General features: G+C 39.8%; 1 protein-coding gene and 1 pseudogene across 1 annotated transcript in view; both read right to left on the bottom strand.

Moving 5' to 3' along the window:
- The window catches only part of LOC145974560 (uncharacterized), a 148,920-nt gene that overhangs the window by 122,270 nt on the left and 9,885 nt on the right, over window positions 1–16,765 (bottom strand). Inside the window, exon 2 of the mRNA XM_083104458.1 lies at window positions 13,763–13,773. Coding sequence (XP_082960584.1) covers window positions 13,763–13,773 — 11 coding nt within the window. The remainder of the gene's footprint in view (window positions 1–13,762; window positions 13,774–16,765) is intronic.
- On the bottom strand, window positions 11,167–13,136 carry LOC145974957 (uncharacterized; annotated as a pseudogene).

Below are 16,765 nucleotides of genomic sequence, written 5' to 3'. Positions count from 1 at the left end.
CAACTTCATCGAGGAAATCAAACACTCTTCTCGCAGTGTGTGGTCGAGCATTGTCTTGCATAAACAACAAGTTCTCTCCGATAAAGGGTGCATACGGAACAACATACGGAAGGAGTATGTCTTCCACGTATACATCTGCGTTCATGTTCCTGTCAAAAAAGTGCAAATCTGTATGAGCGTCCGCTGAAATTCCTGCCCAAACCATCACAGAGCCTCCATTGTAGCTGTACCTTTCACTTACAGTACAATCTGCAAATCGTTCTCCACGACGACGATAAACTCGTTCTCGTCCATCTGGAGAATAGAGACAAAAACGAGATTCATCGCTAAAGAGTACTTTGCCCCAGTCTGCGTAATTCCAGTCTCTATGCGCAACTGCAAAATTGAGTCGAGCTACGCGATGACGACCTGTAAGAAAAGGTACAGCCGCTGGCCTGCGCGAAAACAGATTTTGTTCCGCTAATCTTCTCCGAACGGTGTCAACGGATACATTGCAATTGTGGACATCCCTTAAATTGTTTCGAATTTGAACAGCTGTTCGATGTCTGTCTCTTAATGAATTTAAAATAATAAATCGGTCATCGTTTTCATTGGTACGTCGAGGGCGCCCAGAACCAGGCCTCCTCTTGAAAGAATTGGTGTCTAAGTACCTGGCATAAGCACGTTGCACAGTTGACACTGACAGATCAAGTGCCTCAGCAACGTATCTTCGACTTCTGCCATCTTCAATTAAAGCAACAACTTGAGCAGCTTTTTCTGGAGTTATCGTTGCCATAATCGAGAAGTAATTTCGAGAAGAAGTAATTAATTATGGTTTCAATAGATGAAGTCGCAAGGAGCAACGCGTCTAGAGAGCTAGCAAATCAATCGCATAACTTGTACTATAGTCTTTCAATGTACCTGGCATAAGCACGTCTCAAACGGAAAAAACATTCACACAACTTCATCTATTGAAACCATAATTAATTACTTCTTCTCGAAATTACTTCTCGATTATGGCAACGATAACTCCAGAAAAAGCTGCTCAAGTTGTTGCTTTAATTGAAGATGGCAGAAGTCGAAGATACGTTGCTGAGGCACTTGATCTGTCAGTGTCAACTGTGCAACGTGCTTATGCCAGGTACTTAGACACCAATTCTTTCAAGAGGAGGCCTGGTTCTGGGCGCCCTCGACGTACCAATGAAAACGATGACCGATTTATTGTTTTAAATTCATTAAGAGACAGACATCGAACAGCTGTTCAAATTCGAAACAATTTAAGGGATGTCCACAATTGCAATGTATCCGTTGACATCGTTCGGAGAAGATTAGCGGAACAAAATCTGTTTTCGCGCAGGCCAGCGGCTGTACCTTTTCTTACAGGTCGTCATCGCGTAGCTCGACTCAATTTTGCAGTTGCGCATAGAGACTGGAATTACGCAGACTGGGGCAAAGTACTCTTTAGCGATGAATCTCGTTTTTGTCTCTATTCTCCAGATGGACGAGAACGAATTTATCGTCGTCGTGGAGAACGATTTGCAGATTGTACTGTAAGTGAAAGGTACAGCTACAATGGAGGCTCTGTGATGGTTTGGGCAGGTATTTCAGCGGACGCTCATACAGATTTGCACTTTTTTGACAGGAACATGAACGCAGATGTATACGTGGAAGACATACTCCTTCCGTATGTTGTTCCGTATGCACCCTTTATCGGAGAGAACTTCTTGTTTATGCAAGACAATGCTCGACCACACACTGCGAGAAGAGTGTTTGATTTCCTCGATGAAGTTGGCATAAATCGACTTGTTTGGCCAGCAAGTAGTCCGGATTTAAATCCCATTGAGCATTTGTGGGACAATCTCGGCAAGAAAGTACGAAATCACGTACCTGCACCTCAGTCACTGCAAGAACTTCAAAGAGTTCTTCAAAATGCATGGGATGCAATTACGCAGGATGAAATAAAAAGACTAATACAGAGTATGCCTGATCGTATGAATGAGGTAATACGCGCACGAGGAGGTCATACCCACTATTAATACACACATGCGTGCGCCCGTACACACACACACACACACACACACACACACACACACGCCACAAGGAGGGTTTGGAGTCTTTAAATACTGTGGAGCTGACGAACCACGGGGTCCTTATCCTTGTGGTATACAAACGAGCACACACACACACACACACACACACACACACACACACACACGCCACAAGGAGGGTTTGGAGTCTTTAAATACTGTGGAGCTGACGAACCATGGGGTCCTTATCCTTGTGGTATACAAACGAGCACACACACACACACACACACACACACACACACACGCCACAAGGAGGGTTTGGAGTCTTTAAATACTGTGGAGCTGACGAACCACGGGGTCCTTATCCTTGTGGTATACAAACGAGCACACACACACACACACACACACACACACACACACACACACACGCCACAAGGAGGGTTTGGAGTCTTTAAATACTGTGGAGCTGACGAACCACGGGGTCCTTATCCTTGTGGTATACAAACGAGCACACACACACACACACCTAAATTAAATTGAAATTATGTGCAACCATTTTTTTTCAAAATAGCGGATAAATGAAAGCATACAAAACCGATAAATAAAGGTTCCCGCTTTGCTCCAGTGCGTGGCGTGAATCAGGTATCGCAGCCCAATGGGACGAAATGCATGTGAAAGTGTGGAGTATCACCTTTACAATGCTTTTTTACCGAGCTCGATACGATAATTATTCGCTGAGCTGCAAATTGAAGAAGAAAAAAGAGCGTTTTTAATTAAATTCGGAATAACTCAGCGAAAAATCATCGTATCGAGCTCGGTAAAAAAACATTTTAAAGATAACACTCCACACTTTCACGAGCATTTGGTCTCATTGGGTTGCGTTACCTGATTTACGCCGTGCAGCGTCCCAAACTCGATCCTTTAATAATCAATTTTACATCCTTTCACTTCCTTATCCGCCATTTTGAAAACAATGGCTGAGCATAATTGCCACTTAAATATTATTAAAGTGGACATTACAGCCTTCATTTTGTTTTTTTAAACATATTTTTATCATCATTATTTACCAAGTTATGATCATTTAAAATTTGATGAAATTTTCTCAAATTTTAGGTGTACCGCTTTTTTTGCGGGTGAGTGTATATTAGCAATAATACCAACAATAGTAATAATAGTAATAATAATAGTAACAATATTAGCAATAATAGCGACAATAGTAATAATAGTAATAATAATTTACGAAATCTCGACTTACTCGACACTCCCCCACCTCCTAGCTACTCTCCAGTCTCCTCTCCCGAACCCCCTCGTTCTCCCTCACCTCCTGTCCGGGAGCGTACCCCTCCCATATCTATCATCACCCTTGATTCGGACCCTCCTTCCCCTTCCACCTCTTCAGAGTTTTCTGAATTCAGCGAGGCTCTGGGAGATTTTGCGAGAGATCTTCCCGACCTTGAAGAGGATTCCAACCCCTTCGACTTCCCTCCCGATTCCCCGTCGGGACATCCTAACAGTCCCGAAACTTCTGAACCTCCCCCTTCTCACCCTCTAGGTTGTTTCCTATCTCAGTTTCCCCTCATCGACTTCCCCATTCCCGAAGGATTTTTCCGCGTGGGCCCCGGTCCTGTGGACCACGAGGAGTTCCTTCACTACCTAACCAGTGCCCCTCCCGATGCTATAATTGCTTGGTATCTCCCTGGCTCCCACCTTCTACTAGGAGTTCCTATTCATGCCCTGTGGAAGAAATTCCCTCCGTCCACTATCCAATTTGAAAATCCTTAACCTTTTGTCTTCCCCCCCCTTCTTTCCTCCCCACCTATAATACACATGTTTAGATAGGAAATTTTAAATTTAAAAGAAACAAAATTGTAATAATCTCCAGCCAGGGTTAATGACTTAAGATTAGATTTACCACTTTTATTCCTGGCTGACGTCCTCCGAACCAATGTAACACCCGCGGAAATTCCCTCACATATACAGAACAACACACAAAAAATTTTCAATTATATTTTGTATTTTTAGAAAAAGATTTTTAAGTAACCCTGTAAATATATTTCATATCGCTCTGTTACGTCCAGACCCTGGAATGGATGGGCCGTATGGAAGGTCGCAACTTACTTACCCCGTGACACACTTTATTCGGGCGTGTGTATGGATCGGGTCGAACGAATGTGAAGGGCCTGACACAGGTCAGCGACCGAAGGTCTCTATAACGCTGCGTTTTAAGCCTATTCGTTCGATGGTCCCTTTTCGATAAAGGAATTTAATCCTTATTACGCGGGATGGGACCTAGTGCGATCTCAGGATTTAGGGAAGAGAACGGGATAAATAATTAAATTATACATTAAATTAAAAGTACATATATTATGCAAAAATAAAGAAAGAAAAATACATCTTAGCAGTTGTAGCTATGGGTGAGTAGGTATCTGCGTGTGTGTGTATATATTCTCGCGTGTTACAATCGTTCGGAGGTCATCAATCAGAATATACAGGGAAGAATTTATGTTAAGAATTAAATTCTGACTGGTTAATACAATATACATATAATTAATATAATATAAGAAATAAAGCAAAATGAAAAAGTGAATGTGTAAATAAAAAAAAAGGATGAATAACTCTTACTACTTAAGGAAGGTATAGAATTCGTCGGTTGCGGATAAGTGTGTGTAAGTTACAGGAAGTGGGGGGTTATGTACAAATTTATTGGGTGAGGGAAAAAGCGAAGGGTCAGAGTTCTTCAATCCTAGCTGTGGAAGGAGGAAACCTCCTCCAGAGGGTTTGGATAGGGACAGCTAAAGGGAGGTGATAACCCGGGAGGTACCAGGGGATGACGGAATTGGAAGGGGCGGTGGTTATGTGATTCAGTAGGTCTTGGTGGTTAACTCGGCCTGGGCCCACACAGAATGTTCCTTCAGGTATGGAAAGATCGAAGAAGGGGAACTGAGATAAGAAATAATTTAGAGAATCGGGATGGGGAGATTCAGGTGTTTCGTTATGGTGAGGATGTTCCGACGGGGAATCGGGAGGGAAGTCGAAATCGGGGGAATCTTGTTCAAGGTCGGGAAGATCTCTCGCGAAATCTCCTAGAGCCTCGCTGAATTCAGGAAACTCTGAGGAGGTGGAAGGGGAAGGAGGGTCTGAGTCGAGGGTGATGACAGGTATGGGAGGAGTACGCTCCCGGACAGGAGGTGAGGGGGAACGAGGGGGTTCGGGAGAAGGCAAAGGAGAGGGTTGGAATACAAGGGTTGATGAAGTAGCTGGGGAAGGAGAAAATTCTGGTGGGGTCAGGGTAGGAGATCTGGGGGGTGAACCAGACGACGGCGCGGGGCCTGGAACAGGTGGAACCGGGGAAGGTCGAGGAATGCCCTGGGGACGAGATTGGAGAATAATTCGGAATACGGGGTGAGGAAGAGGGGTTAGGTGTGTGTGTGTTAGTGTCGAGTTTTTTACTGCTAACGGGCGCGTCAATATTATCTAAGGTATCGCCATTAATAGGTTTAGGTAAAGATTGAGCCTGTATCCGTCTGTTCCGCCGATTCCGCCACCGCAACGCTGCCCGCCGTTTACCGGTGGGAGGCACTAATAATAATTTTGACGCTGAATATTTTACTGATTTGATGTTAGACTAGCTATTATAAAATATATCACTGTTGTCATTGGGAAAAGATGGATAAGCCTTAGGCAAAATAATAATTCGTTCTGAAAGATTTTACTCTTAAGTTTAAATTGGTCATACAAATAAAGAGATAGTTAAGTAATAAATAGAAGGGGAATGAAATGAATTAACGTGACTCTAAAATGGTTTCAAATAAAGGTTTGAAATTTAGGAGAAATTCGGTTTAGGATTTGTTCGCGAATCGCCTTGCGGAGATTCCCGGCGAACGAGGAATTGTTCGCGAATCACCTTGCGGAGATTCCCGGCGAACGAGGGATTGTTCGCGAATCGCCTTGCGGAGATTCCCGGCGAACGAGGGATTGTTCGCGAATCGCCTTGCAGAGATTCCCGGCGAACGAGGAATGGTTCGCGAATCGCCTTGCGGAGATTCACGGCGAACGAGGAATGGTTCGCGAATCGCCTTGCGGAGATTCCCGGCGAACGAGGGATTGTTCGCGAATCGCCTTGCGGAGATTCCCGGCGAACGAGGGATTGTTCGCGAATTGCCTTGCGGAGATTCTAGACGAACAGGGAGAGATGAGGAGGATGATTAGGAAGAGGAAAAAGACAAGAAGTAATTAAACGATTATTAAATTGTCGAAATTTATCTTCTATAGATTAGAGGAAAAATCAAGGCTCATTCCCAATGACAGTTGGTTAACACGAGAGAGGGGAATTGAACTGTTAACGATAGATTACTATTGATGGTTACTATGGAATTTTAACTGATCGGGAGTATTATTGATTAAATTCTTATTACCTTAAAGATCTGTAACTCAACTCTTTAATTACTTAAAGATCGTTTCTCAATCGAATGGGAAGGAGAAATAAGGACTGAGAGAGGATATAGACTTACTACTTATTGAGAGCGTTGATATATATATATATATAATTATATATATAACGATTTAGTCAAGGCGAGTCTCTAGTCGCGGTCGGAGAGGCCTCAATGCTGGAGAACGGGTGACCTGGTTGATGTTGGACTCTGTTCACTTCGTGCACTTCGCGTTTCCTTTTTTCGGTTAATCTAACTCGCGAAAGCTAAGACTCAGACGCTCAAACTGCGGAAGAAGTACTGGGAACTGCAGGAGAATTTTTGAGTACGGAAAGACTGTGTCTCGCGTCTTGCGCTCGAGTTTTTAAAGTCATTGCTCCTCCTCTTTTCTGGATAGTGGGAATCCCTTTTGGGCGAATGAGATAATTTCAGTTGCTCCCCTTCTTAAGAACAAGGAGGCTGATTTTGGAGGGAAAGGCGGTTCTAAGATTGTAATAGGCTGCCCCTTTGGTTCCAAATTTTGGCTCTATCCAGCAGAGAGTGGGAGCTTAGCGGACAGATTTTATGACTTGCGAGAGTCTTTTCGCGTTTCGGTTAGCGCTTAAGGGTGGCCAGGCGAATTGTTTAGTTTCCCCTTTTGATTACTAGCTTAAGATTCTGCAACCCTGGAGGGTTTCTATTTTCATAGCTCCACGTGTGGAGCGCTATAAAAATTTTATTGCGGTTCTGGTTCAGATTTAGAATTTCTAAGTTCCAACGACTGACCATCCTTAGCTCTAGTTTTTCTTGTATATTTTTGCTTCGAGTCTCTCGATCTCAGATATCCGCTGCAAGGGTCAGATATACATATGTTTATAGTTGGTGCGATTCTTAAGAAGGATCGCTTTGTTACTAGAGTTCCGATGGTTCTAACGGACGTCCCAACTGTAAACATGTGCGAGTTCGATTTTATTACAGTTCTTTATTTTAGTGGAAATTTTCTATTTATAATAACATGCTGTCCGCGTAGTCGAGACTCATTTATTACTTTTCATTTCCTTGATTTGGATATCGCCGAGAGTTAGCCGCGCACATGGTCATCGTATAGTTTTTGTATAGCTTCAAAGAAAGAAAAGAATCATGACGTCCATCGGACGTAACACCCCCCGCCTTAGACAAATGTTGGGGGAGTACACAACATTTGCAAATAATACAAATATTCGATTCTTTTCTTTCTGAGAAAAAGAAGGAAATTACACGCATTATTATATACTTAATGTAACGTGTAAGAGTATAGTATAAGTGTATAAATTAATTATTATAGTATATGCTAGTTCTTCTTTCTCCCTTTTCTTAAAGGAAGGAGGAAGGAAAAGGCAACTTCCATAACCCCTTCCTTTTATTTCTTCGTCCTTCCTGCACAAGATTTCCATATACATATAAATATATATATATATATATATTTTATAATAATGATTAAAATGTGAGTAAAAATACAAAGGTAACTTAATATAAGAAGAATATAAAGATAGTATATAAAAGGAATTGATAATTGATATTTTAGCGCAATTATATAGTAGCGCAAAAGAGGAGGCTGGAGCGAAGAAAGGATAGAAAGGATAAGAGAGAGAGATATGGACATATCATCCTTGTCAGAGTCGATACCAGATGTGCGTATGTGAGAGAAACCAGGTTCTTCCTGTGTCCTTCGCTGTTACTCTTTTTCCTTTGGGGACGGGCAGGCACTCTCCTTGTTTGATCTAAATGAGCGTCGATGGTTTCCTTTCAGGTAATCGGAAGGAATTCGTGATCTCCTTAAGCTGTAGTTGATGTTTAATCATTGAAGAATTAACTGTAAATACTTAGAATGCCAGATTATGCGTTTTTTTATTTGTGTATATATATATATATATATATATTTTTTTTTTTAATAAGGAAAAAGAGTAAATAATGCGGAGATGAGCGATGCTATGTGATTATGGTCAGAGAGTCTGGATCCGGTGTTGAAGGTGGGGGGGGAAAGGGGGAAAAAGGGGGGTTTCCTTTTCACTATTGTTTTTCTTCCCATCGTGCGAAGACAGGCGCTCCCCATCCTTCATAGAGATATGCTTCATCGGTGGTTAAGTATTCTTCGATGCATCCTCTACATTCAACAGCTGGTCTGATTTTTATTATTATCTTATGGCATTGAGTGCAATTGGCTTGGTTTTCTGCCGAAATCCTGTGTATTAAATTATGTGATGGCACCATTGCGTGTTCTTGTTGATATTCTTCCGGAACCTGGTAGAAGCATGAACTACAAATTTTATAACCGTCCGAGATTCGTTGGTAAATTTTTCCTTCGAATGACACAACACATCTGAATTCAGATAGGTAACCGTAGATTTTAGGATGATAGCCTGGTCTTACGCCGTCGATCAATCCATAGTCTTCCTCTTGATTTTCAGGGGCCTGTAGGTGGTGATGTCTCGGCATTTCAATACTGTAAGCGATTGTCAAGTGTTCAGGGATGACTCTTGTTGTTTGTGACAAAAATTTGGATAAGGTAGCAGTTGTTCTATATATTTTTATTTTATTATTATTATTTTTTCTATATTTTTTTGTAGGAAAATGTTTTTTTTTTTTTAGAGTGCAGGGGAAACATGCTCCATAATGTTCTTGCTGTGACGAGCTATTCCTAATTTAATTAGAGTTTCTTTAAAGTCGTACGACGCATCGAAATTTATTGATTGTAGTCGGAGATTAACTAGAGCAGCTCCTTTCCAAAGAGGCTGTACTACATTTATCCATCCTTTATTGCCCTCAGCGACTATGCGGGTAAGATTTTTACTAGTTTCTGGCCAGGTGGAAGTAGGGAGTTCTGGTCCTGTATAAGTTAAAGAACAAGCGATGGCTTGCCACGGTAAGTTTTTGAATTCATCGTCGAGTTCATACAGTTCATTGTGAGACAGAGTTAATTTTCGGCCAATGTCCTTTAGAGAGATTTCGGCTGCTCCGATTATTCTGCTGACTCTGGTTACTATACCTCTGTGCCAGAGCTTGTTGTGCATTACGCTGACGACTTGGTCTTCATGTATGTTTGTCAGGAGTTTCTTATTGGTGGTCATTTTAACTTGTAATTTACTTTGTAATTTCTCGAAGATTCTTTCGTTATTTCGTAGTTGTACCCAGAAGAGTAACGGCACGCATACAACTCTCACTTCTTGATGCCCTGAGCATAAGTGAGTGGTGTCGATGAATTCGATTTCCATTCTCTATAAGGGGGGATAACGTCGTTGAGAAGATATTTCTAACAATGTTTTATTGAGGAAGTACAGTGTGATTATTTTTATTGCTATTCATTATCGTTATTGCTACTATCCATATTATTATTATTATTATTACTAATACTTCGTTAAAGGGTACAATTAATAACTTATGTATAAGCCTTTAAGGGAAAGGCAACGTATAGTTTGTAAAAGAATACCAGTATGTCTAGCGAGGGCGAGGGGATGGAGGAAAGAGAGAGGAGAAAGAGAGAAAGAGAAAAAAACAAAAAAAAATAATTTTTTTTTGGTCTAATATCTAATGTAGATATATTGTATATATTTTCTTACATAATTTAGCTTGATGTATGCATTTTTTTACATTGAATGTGGCGATTTAACAGGCTAATATATAGCAGTGTTGATGTGTATGGCATTAAAGTAAGAGGTATATGTTGATGCAAAAAAAAAAGAAAAAAATATATATATATGTATATGTGTGTATACTAATATTATATATGTGCATGGGTATATATAACGTGACTAAATGATCCTAATGTACTTTATGCTTAATAGTTTTGTAAACACTAAGTACGCAATACGTAATATATATATAATTATAGTATTCAGTATATATATATGTGTGCATATATGGTTGGGATATGCGTTTGTTATGTTTTATTCTGGTTTTATTATATTCGTGTGTTCTCTTTTGTTTTTTTTTCATACTGCGGGGTATACGTCTCTTGTTACTCGAGTGCTCAATTCCACGTGTCCTAGTTTAATTAATATATCTCTGAAGTTGTAGGTTTCTCCGTTGTTTTCTCCCTGTATTGTAAGTTTGACGAGGGCGAATCCTCTACCCAAGGGCAATACTATATTAATCCAGCCGGTGTGACCTTCAGCCAAGAGCCGGCAGAGTTCTCGGGTTTTTTCTGGCCATGTCGTTGCATTATTAGGTGACCCAGTGTAGGCGAGTCCGCACGCAAAAGCTTGCCACGGGAGTTCTCGAAATCTGTCTTCTAGGCGATAGATCTCGTACATTGATCGCCAGGTTGACCAGCCATGATCTCCTAGGCGTACTCTAACCATACCGGATGCCCGGCTGATTTTCTCCACTCATCCTCGTCGCCAGCCATTACCTTCTTTGACAACGACGTCCATGTCTAATGTTATATCATCCGGGTAGCAGATTAAGAACTTGCTCCTTCGTGACATGCGGAGAGCAAGTTCTTCTTCCATCTCTTGTAGGTCCTGGTCGCCATTTTTCAATCGGACCCAGAATAACAGAGGGGACACGACCCGGAGGATAAAGACTTCCAGGCGAGAACGCGTAAGACTTTCTGTGTCAATGGGCGCTGGTTCCATTTTTCTACGAAGAAGTTAGTTTATCCAATCAGTTGTAAGTTTGTCTTTATTTAATTGAGTTTGAGGGAGAATGAAACAGTTGCAGAAGATTGAGGAGAGAGAGTGTGGGAGGAGGTTTCTAGCGGTATGCTTGAGCCTTCACTCCTTGAGTTGTAATGTAAAATTACAATTCTCCTTCAGAGAGAGAGATGGGTAAACGCGGTCAGAGGGCCCTATATGGGCTTCGATATCAGCGGGATGTTTATTTTTGTGTGAATCTTCGGCAGCCGGTGCGGTTGGCTGATTAGTATACGATGGTTGTTTCAATTTCAGATGTAATAAAAGTTGAGTAAGGGAATCCCAGATGGCCCCTAGGAGGTATATGGACCACCCGTACACTGTGTGTAAGGCATAACCATGTACTAACGTATCCAATATTAATTTGAAAATTCTCGCGGCTAAATATATTCCCATGATTCCGGCGCTAATATTTCCAAAGATTAGAAATTTTTTCCAAAATTTTTCCCATGTGGAAACGGCTATTTGCTCTATTGCATTTTTGTCTAGCAGGTTAGAGATTGAGCCTCCTTGCAAGGACGTGGGTCTCCCCATTACTCCCCTTGCAATGGTGTTGAGCACCGCAGGTCTTTCGGCAGGAAACATGATGTGGTCTTTAAGATCCTCAAGATCGTTCTCGGTGTATATCCCACTGATGGCGAGTGATCCGGGGCTAACATATTTCCAAGTAGGTTTAGTTAAAGGTTTCATAATGGTGGGCGGTACTGTATCTATTGGTTTTGGCATAAGTTTATACCACGAGTCTCCTAGCAGATACATGGCAGGTGCGAATGCGTTACATGCAATTTGTGTGCCTTGTCGCAGTAACACGTGTGTTTGAGGCGTTAGGAAGTACGTTTGATTTCCCCTCAGTACAGGGAGTTGATTGAAGCAATATTCTGTTTGGGCGAGTTTTACTTCGACAGGTACGCATTTCACGATGTGAATTACTTCACCGGCTAATAACGCCATGTATCCCGGTCCTTTCATTAGATAGTATGCAAATATGTCAGGTGATTGAGTAGCTATAGCTAATGCGTTTTGCAGTAATTGTTGCTCCAGACTACATTGTTGTAATAATATATTTCGATATAATTCGTTTATTTGTGTGCGTATATGCCTTTCTACATACACAAATTTAGAATTCATGTATGTGAAGATATCAAGGTTCGATACTTTTGACTGTTTTTTAAAAATTTCGACGCCCGGTAAAGCTTCAAAGATTATTAATTTTGGATGTTCGGTACGGGTAAGAGTGTACCCACAGGTAATGTATTTTCCTCTACTGGTTAATGCGAATATAGTATTTTGGGTCGTTAACGAATAAGCTACCTGCGACTGTTGATTCATACTATCGATTATCTTATCGGCATATCCCTCGTATAATATACCATAACTAGAAAATTTGCAAGTATCGGCAGGTACGGGATCCCAGAAGGTGTCTCCTCCTTCTATATCTGAACAGCGCTAAGTTCACACGCTACTCCGGATCTAAGATGTACCTTGTTAGTATTTATTCTTACGTCGGCTATGTAATCTTGGAGGGTTATTTTAATACTGCCCAGTACAACGACATCCGCCCACGTTCCATAAGGATCTGAATACGTGCTTCCGGAGCATGATCCATCTGAATCGACATGACCGGCTAATGTTATTGGGCGAGTCATGGTTTGATTCGATTTTAATCCAGTTATATAGGTTTCTGTTAATTGGAACGTTCCATAAGTATGCATACGGCGGCATGCCTCGCGGGTTACTTCTTGTATAAATGAATATTTGCCGTTAAATACATCCATAGAATGTGAAAACATTCCACATTTTCTGATTAGTCGATCAATTTCAACTTTGCATTGTATTACTTTTACGGAATCAAATTCGTTAATTTGAAGTAGCTGAATATAAACTCTGCTTGAGTTTACACTTTGCTTTGGAATATCGCATTCTTCGATGTTCAGTAACGATAGCGTAGTGATGTTAGCGGATGCTGAACCACAATCATAGCCTATTATTCCGTAAGTAGATTGTAATTCCACAAATAAAAATATTAACGTGGCTATTTGCCTGGGATCCATCTGAAAATTTTTCATTGATATAATTACGTATCTATTGCTATTCATTTACTTCGTTAGTGTAGTTATTATATTTATTATTTAATTGCTACCTAATAATAACAGGAATATTATGTGTATACGTGCATTTTCCTTTCCCCGTAAGAGTTTTATTAATGTTACTATTGTTAGTATGGTTGATTTTATTACTATATTTATTATTATTATTAGTATTATTATTATTATTATTTAAGTTTATTATTATTATTATTATTATTATTCCTTTTGATGGCTTGATGATTTATTAGTGGGTTTAATATAAGAAATTCGCAACCGATTCGGATGTACTATTCGGCTGTTCTTTTTTATTCTTATTCTCACATTATTTTTATTCAGTATTTCTAAAACTTCATGCGGGCCTGTGTAATGATCGCCGAATTTTCCCGGTTTCGGCCCTTTTAATAAAAATACTTGATCTCCAGGTTTAAAGGTTTGAGGGTTGATCTTTCTGTCGTAATATTTCTTTGATCTATGCTTGGCGTCGATCACGTTTTCTCTGGCATTCCCTTGAATGGTGTGTAGTTGCGTTACAAGGTTTATCAGATATTCATCGTAATTCGCTAATCTATCCTCGGGTGCTGGAAGCTCACTTGAAGGGACTCTTGCTATTTTTCCAAATACTAACTCATATGGAGTGTGTTTTGTAGCTTCATGCACGCTTGTGTTATAATTAAACATTGCAAGTCCTATCCATCGGTCCCATTGCTTTTGTTCATTAGCATATTGTTTAAGATATTCTCCTAGCGCGTGATGTGACCTCTCCAAAGATCCGTTTGATTGCGGATGGAAGGCGGTAGTACGGAATTTACGGATTTTAAATACCTTGGCTAATTTTTTCATTAGGTCGCTAATAAAATTTCTGCCTTGGTCTGTTAATATGGCTTTGGGAGATCCAAGTACGCAAATAAAACGGTCTACGAATACTTCTGCAATTGTTTCAGACGTCTGGTCTGGCAATGGTATTCCCATGCAGAATTTTGTTAATTGATCTTGTAACGTCAGTATATATTCGTTGCCTCTCTCGGTTTTTGATAAAGGACCGACGATATCCATTGCTACTTTATCGAAAGCAGACCCTGGAGTGTCGGTGATTATCATAGGTTGCTTAGTTTTTACTCGGACTAATTTCTTTAATTGGCATTGTAGACATTGTTGTATATATTTTTGAATATCGGATTTTAAATTTTCCCAGTAATAATTATGTTTTATTCTATGATATGTTTTAGTAACGTCACGATGTCCTCCTGTTGGCGGACAGTGCATCTCGCCGATTATAACAGGGCGTAAATCTTTAGGAGGATATTTAATTAGTCCATTACATATTATTATTTTGGTGGGTACGTCAAGGAGTATCAATCGAAGCTGTATTTTAATATTATCCCATGGGACATTATTAACGTAATCAGTTTTTGCTATGCTAATTGTTTCTAATTTCAATGTTTCAAGTAGATTTCGTAAATCGTTTAACACTAATGATTTGGTTGAGAGCTACTGTAGGGCCTTCTCGTTGTCCCTCGCTGATAGGCAGTGCTACGTGGTAATAGTTCTTATATTTTATGGCGGTAGCTTTACTCAAGACTAGAGAATTTAGATGTGGTAATTCGTTTCGCTCAAATAATTTTTTAGATCCAGAATCCAAAGGATTTCCCTCAGTATCAACAAAATATGCAATGTTATCTCTTCGTAAAAATAGTAATTCGCGTGAGTCGACAATATTACTCCTTGAGAATTTATCTCTGATTATAAAGGGTTTTGTTTTCCTGGATTTTAGGTTTTTATTTATGTCATCTTCTTCCGTATCTTCTTCGTCCGTATCTTCTTCCTTTTCCCTTTCCTCTTTTTCCTTCTCTTCTTCCTCTATGTTTAATTCATTTATTGTTTTATAAATTTTATCAGGAGGATCATTTCGTTCATTAATTTTTTCGGTATCGTTTTTTAATTTAGCTGTCTGACTTCTTGTTAATATTCTGTTCTGTTTAGGAGGATCATGTATTAATGCTTTCTCTGTTAGCTGTGCTTCAACCGGTTCATTTAATTCTTCTAAGGTAAATGGAAGGGAGTCAGGATTGTCTTCCGTTATTATTTCTTCATTATCTTCGCTGTCGGAAAGATGTAAATGAAAATAGTCGCTTTCTTCTTCTTCCTCATCTTCTTCAAGTTCTTCTAACATTTCAGATATTACTTGTGCATCTTCGGGGTTATCGGGGTTTAAAAGTTTTTTATTTCTTATAATCTTGCAATCAAGTTCTTCAATATTTGCGGGATTCCTGGATAATGCATCTGCATTTACATTAGTTTTTCCTGCCTTGTATACTACTTCATAATCGTATTCGGCCAATTTTAATCTCCATCTTAATATCCGCATATTTGCATCTTGAGCGTGTTTAAACCACATTAATGGTTTATAGTCTGTGACTAAGGTGAATTTTCTTCCGTACAGGTATGGTCGGAAATGCTTAACGCAATATACTATTGCAAGTGCTTCCTTTTCGTAGGTATCGTATTTTAATTCGTTGTCGGTCAGAGTTCGTGAAGCGTAAGCTATTGGTCTATCTTTGTTTACTTGTCCTTGGGATAGGATTCCTCCTACAGCTATCCTAGAAGCGTCAGTAGTCAAAATAAATGGTTTAGAGAAATCTGGATATTGTAGTACTGGTTCTTCGCACAATTTCTGTTTTAAGATTTCAAATGACTCTTCTTGAGTGGTTGTCCACTCGAATCGAACATCATTTTTTAATAATAGTGTTAATGGTTTTGCTAATTTAGAAAAATTTGGTATAAATCTTCTATAATATCCGGCAAGTCCCAAAAATTGTTTAATATTTCTTGGTGTTTTCGGTCTTGGAAAGTGTTGTACTGCTTCTAATTTTTTCGGATCCGGTTTTACTCCATCTCTACCGATTACATGTCCCAGATATGTTACTTCAGATTTCAGAAACTCACATTTGTCGGGTTGTAATTTTAGATTAGCCTTGCGAAGCCGTTCAATTAAGGCATTATATTTTCTTTCGTGTTCTTCTAACGAGGATGCATAAATAACAATATCGTCCATGTAGACAAATAATTCTTCACCTTGTAATCCAGTCAACACTAAATCCATTAGACGTTGAAAGGTCGCTGGAGCGTTTTTAAGACCGAAAGGCATTCGGTCGAATTCATAATGTCCAAAAGGCGTTGTAAAAGCAGTTTTGTGACCATCTGCAGGATCCATTTTTATTTGATGAAAACCGGATGCTAAGTCGCATATTGAAAAATAACGAGCTCCTCCCAGTTGATCTAATATATCGACGATATTCGGGAGAGGATATGCATCTCCTATAGTTTTATCGTTTAAAGCGCGAAAATCTAAAACCATTCTCCATCGCTTATTACCCTTAGAGTCTTCCTTTTTTGGCACAATCCATATAGAAGTATTGTAAGGTGATTGTGAGTGTTTTACTATTCCTCCTTCTAGTAATTCCTCTACTTGTTTATTTATTTCGTCCTTGTGTATTTGTGGGAAACGATATTGTCGAGTATTTATTGGATGATCATCTGTGGTCGGAATTTGATGTAGTAATACGTTTGTTGCAGTCAATTTTTCTCCAGGAACG

This window comes from Camponotus vicinus, unplaced genomic scaffold, assembly GCF_025532165.1.
Source record: "Camponotus vicinus isolate PSW18456_S1 unplaced genomic scaffold, iyCamVici1.0 SCAF_7, whole genome shotgun sequence".
NCBI lineage: Eukaryota > Metazoa > Arthropoda > Insecta > Hymenoptera > Formicidae > Camponotus > Camponotus vicinus.
The sequence above is the reverse complement of the archived record's forward strand: the minus strand, read 5'-3'. Positions and strand labels throughout refer to the sequence as shown.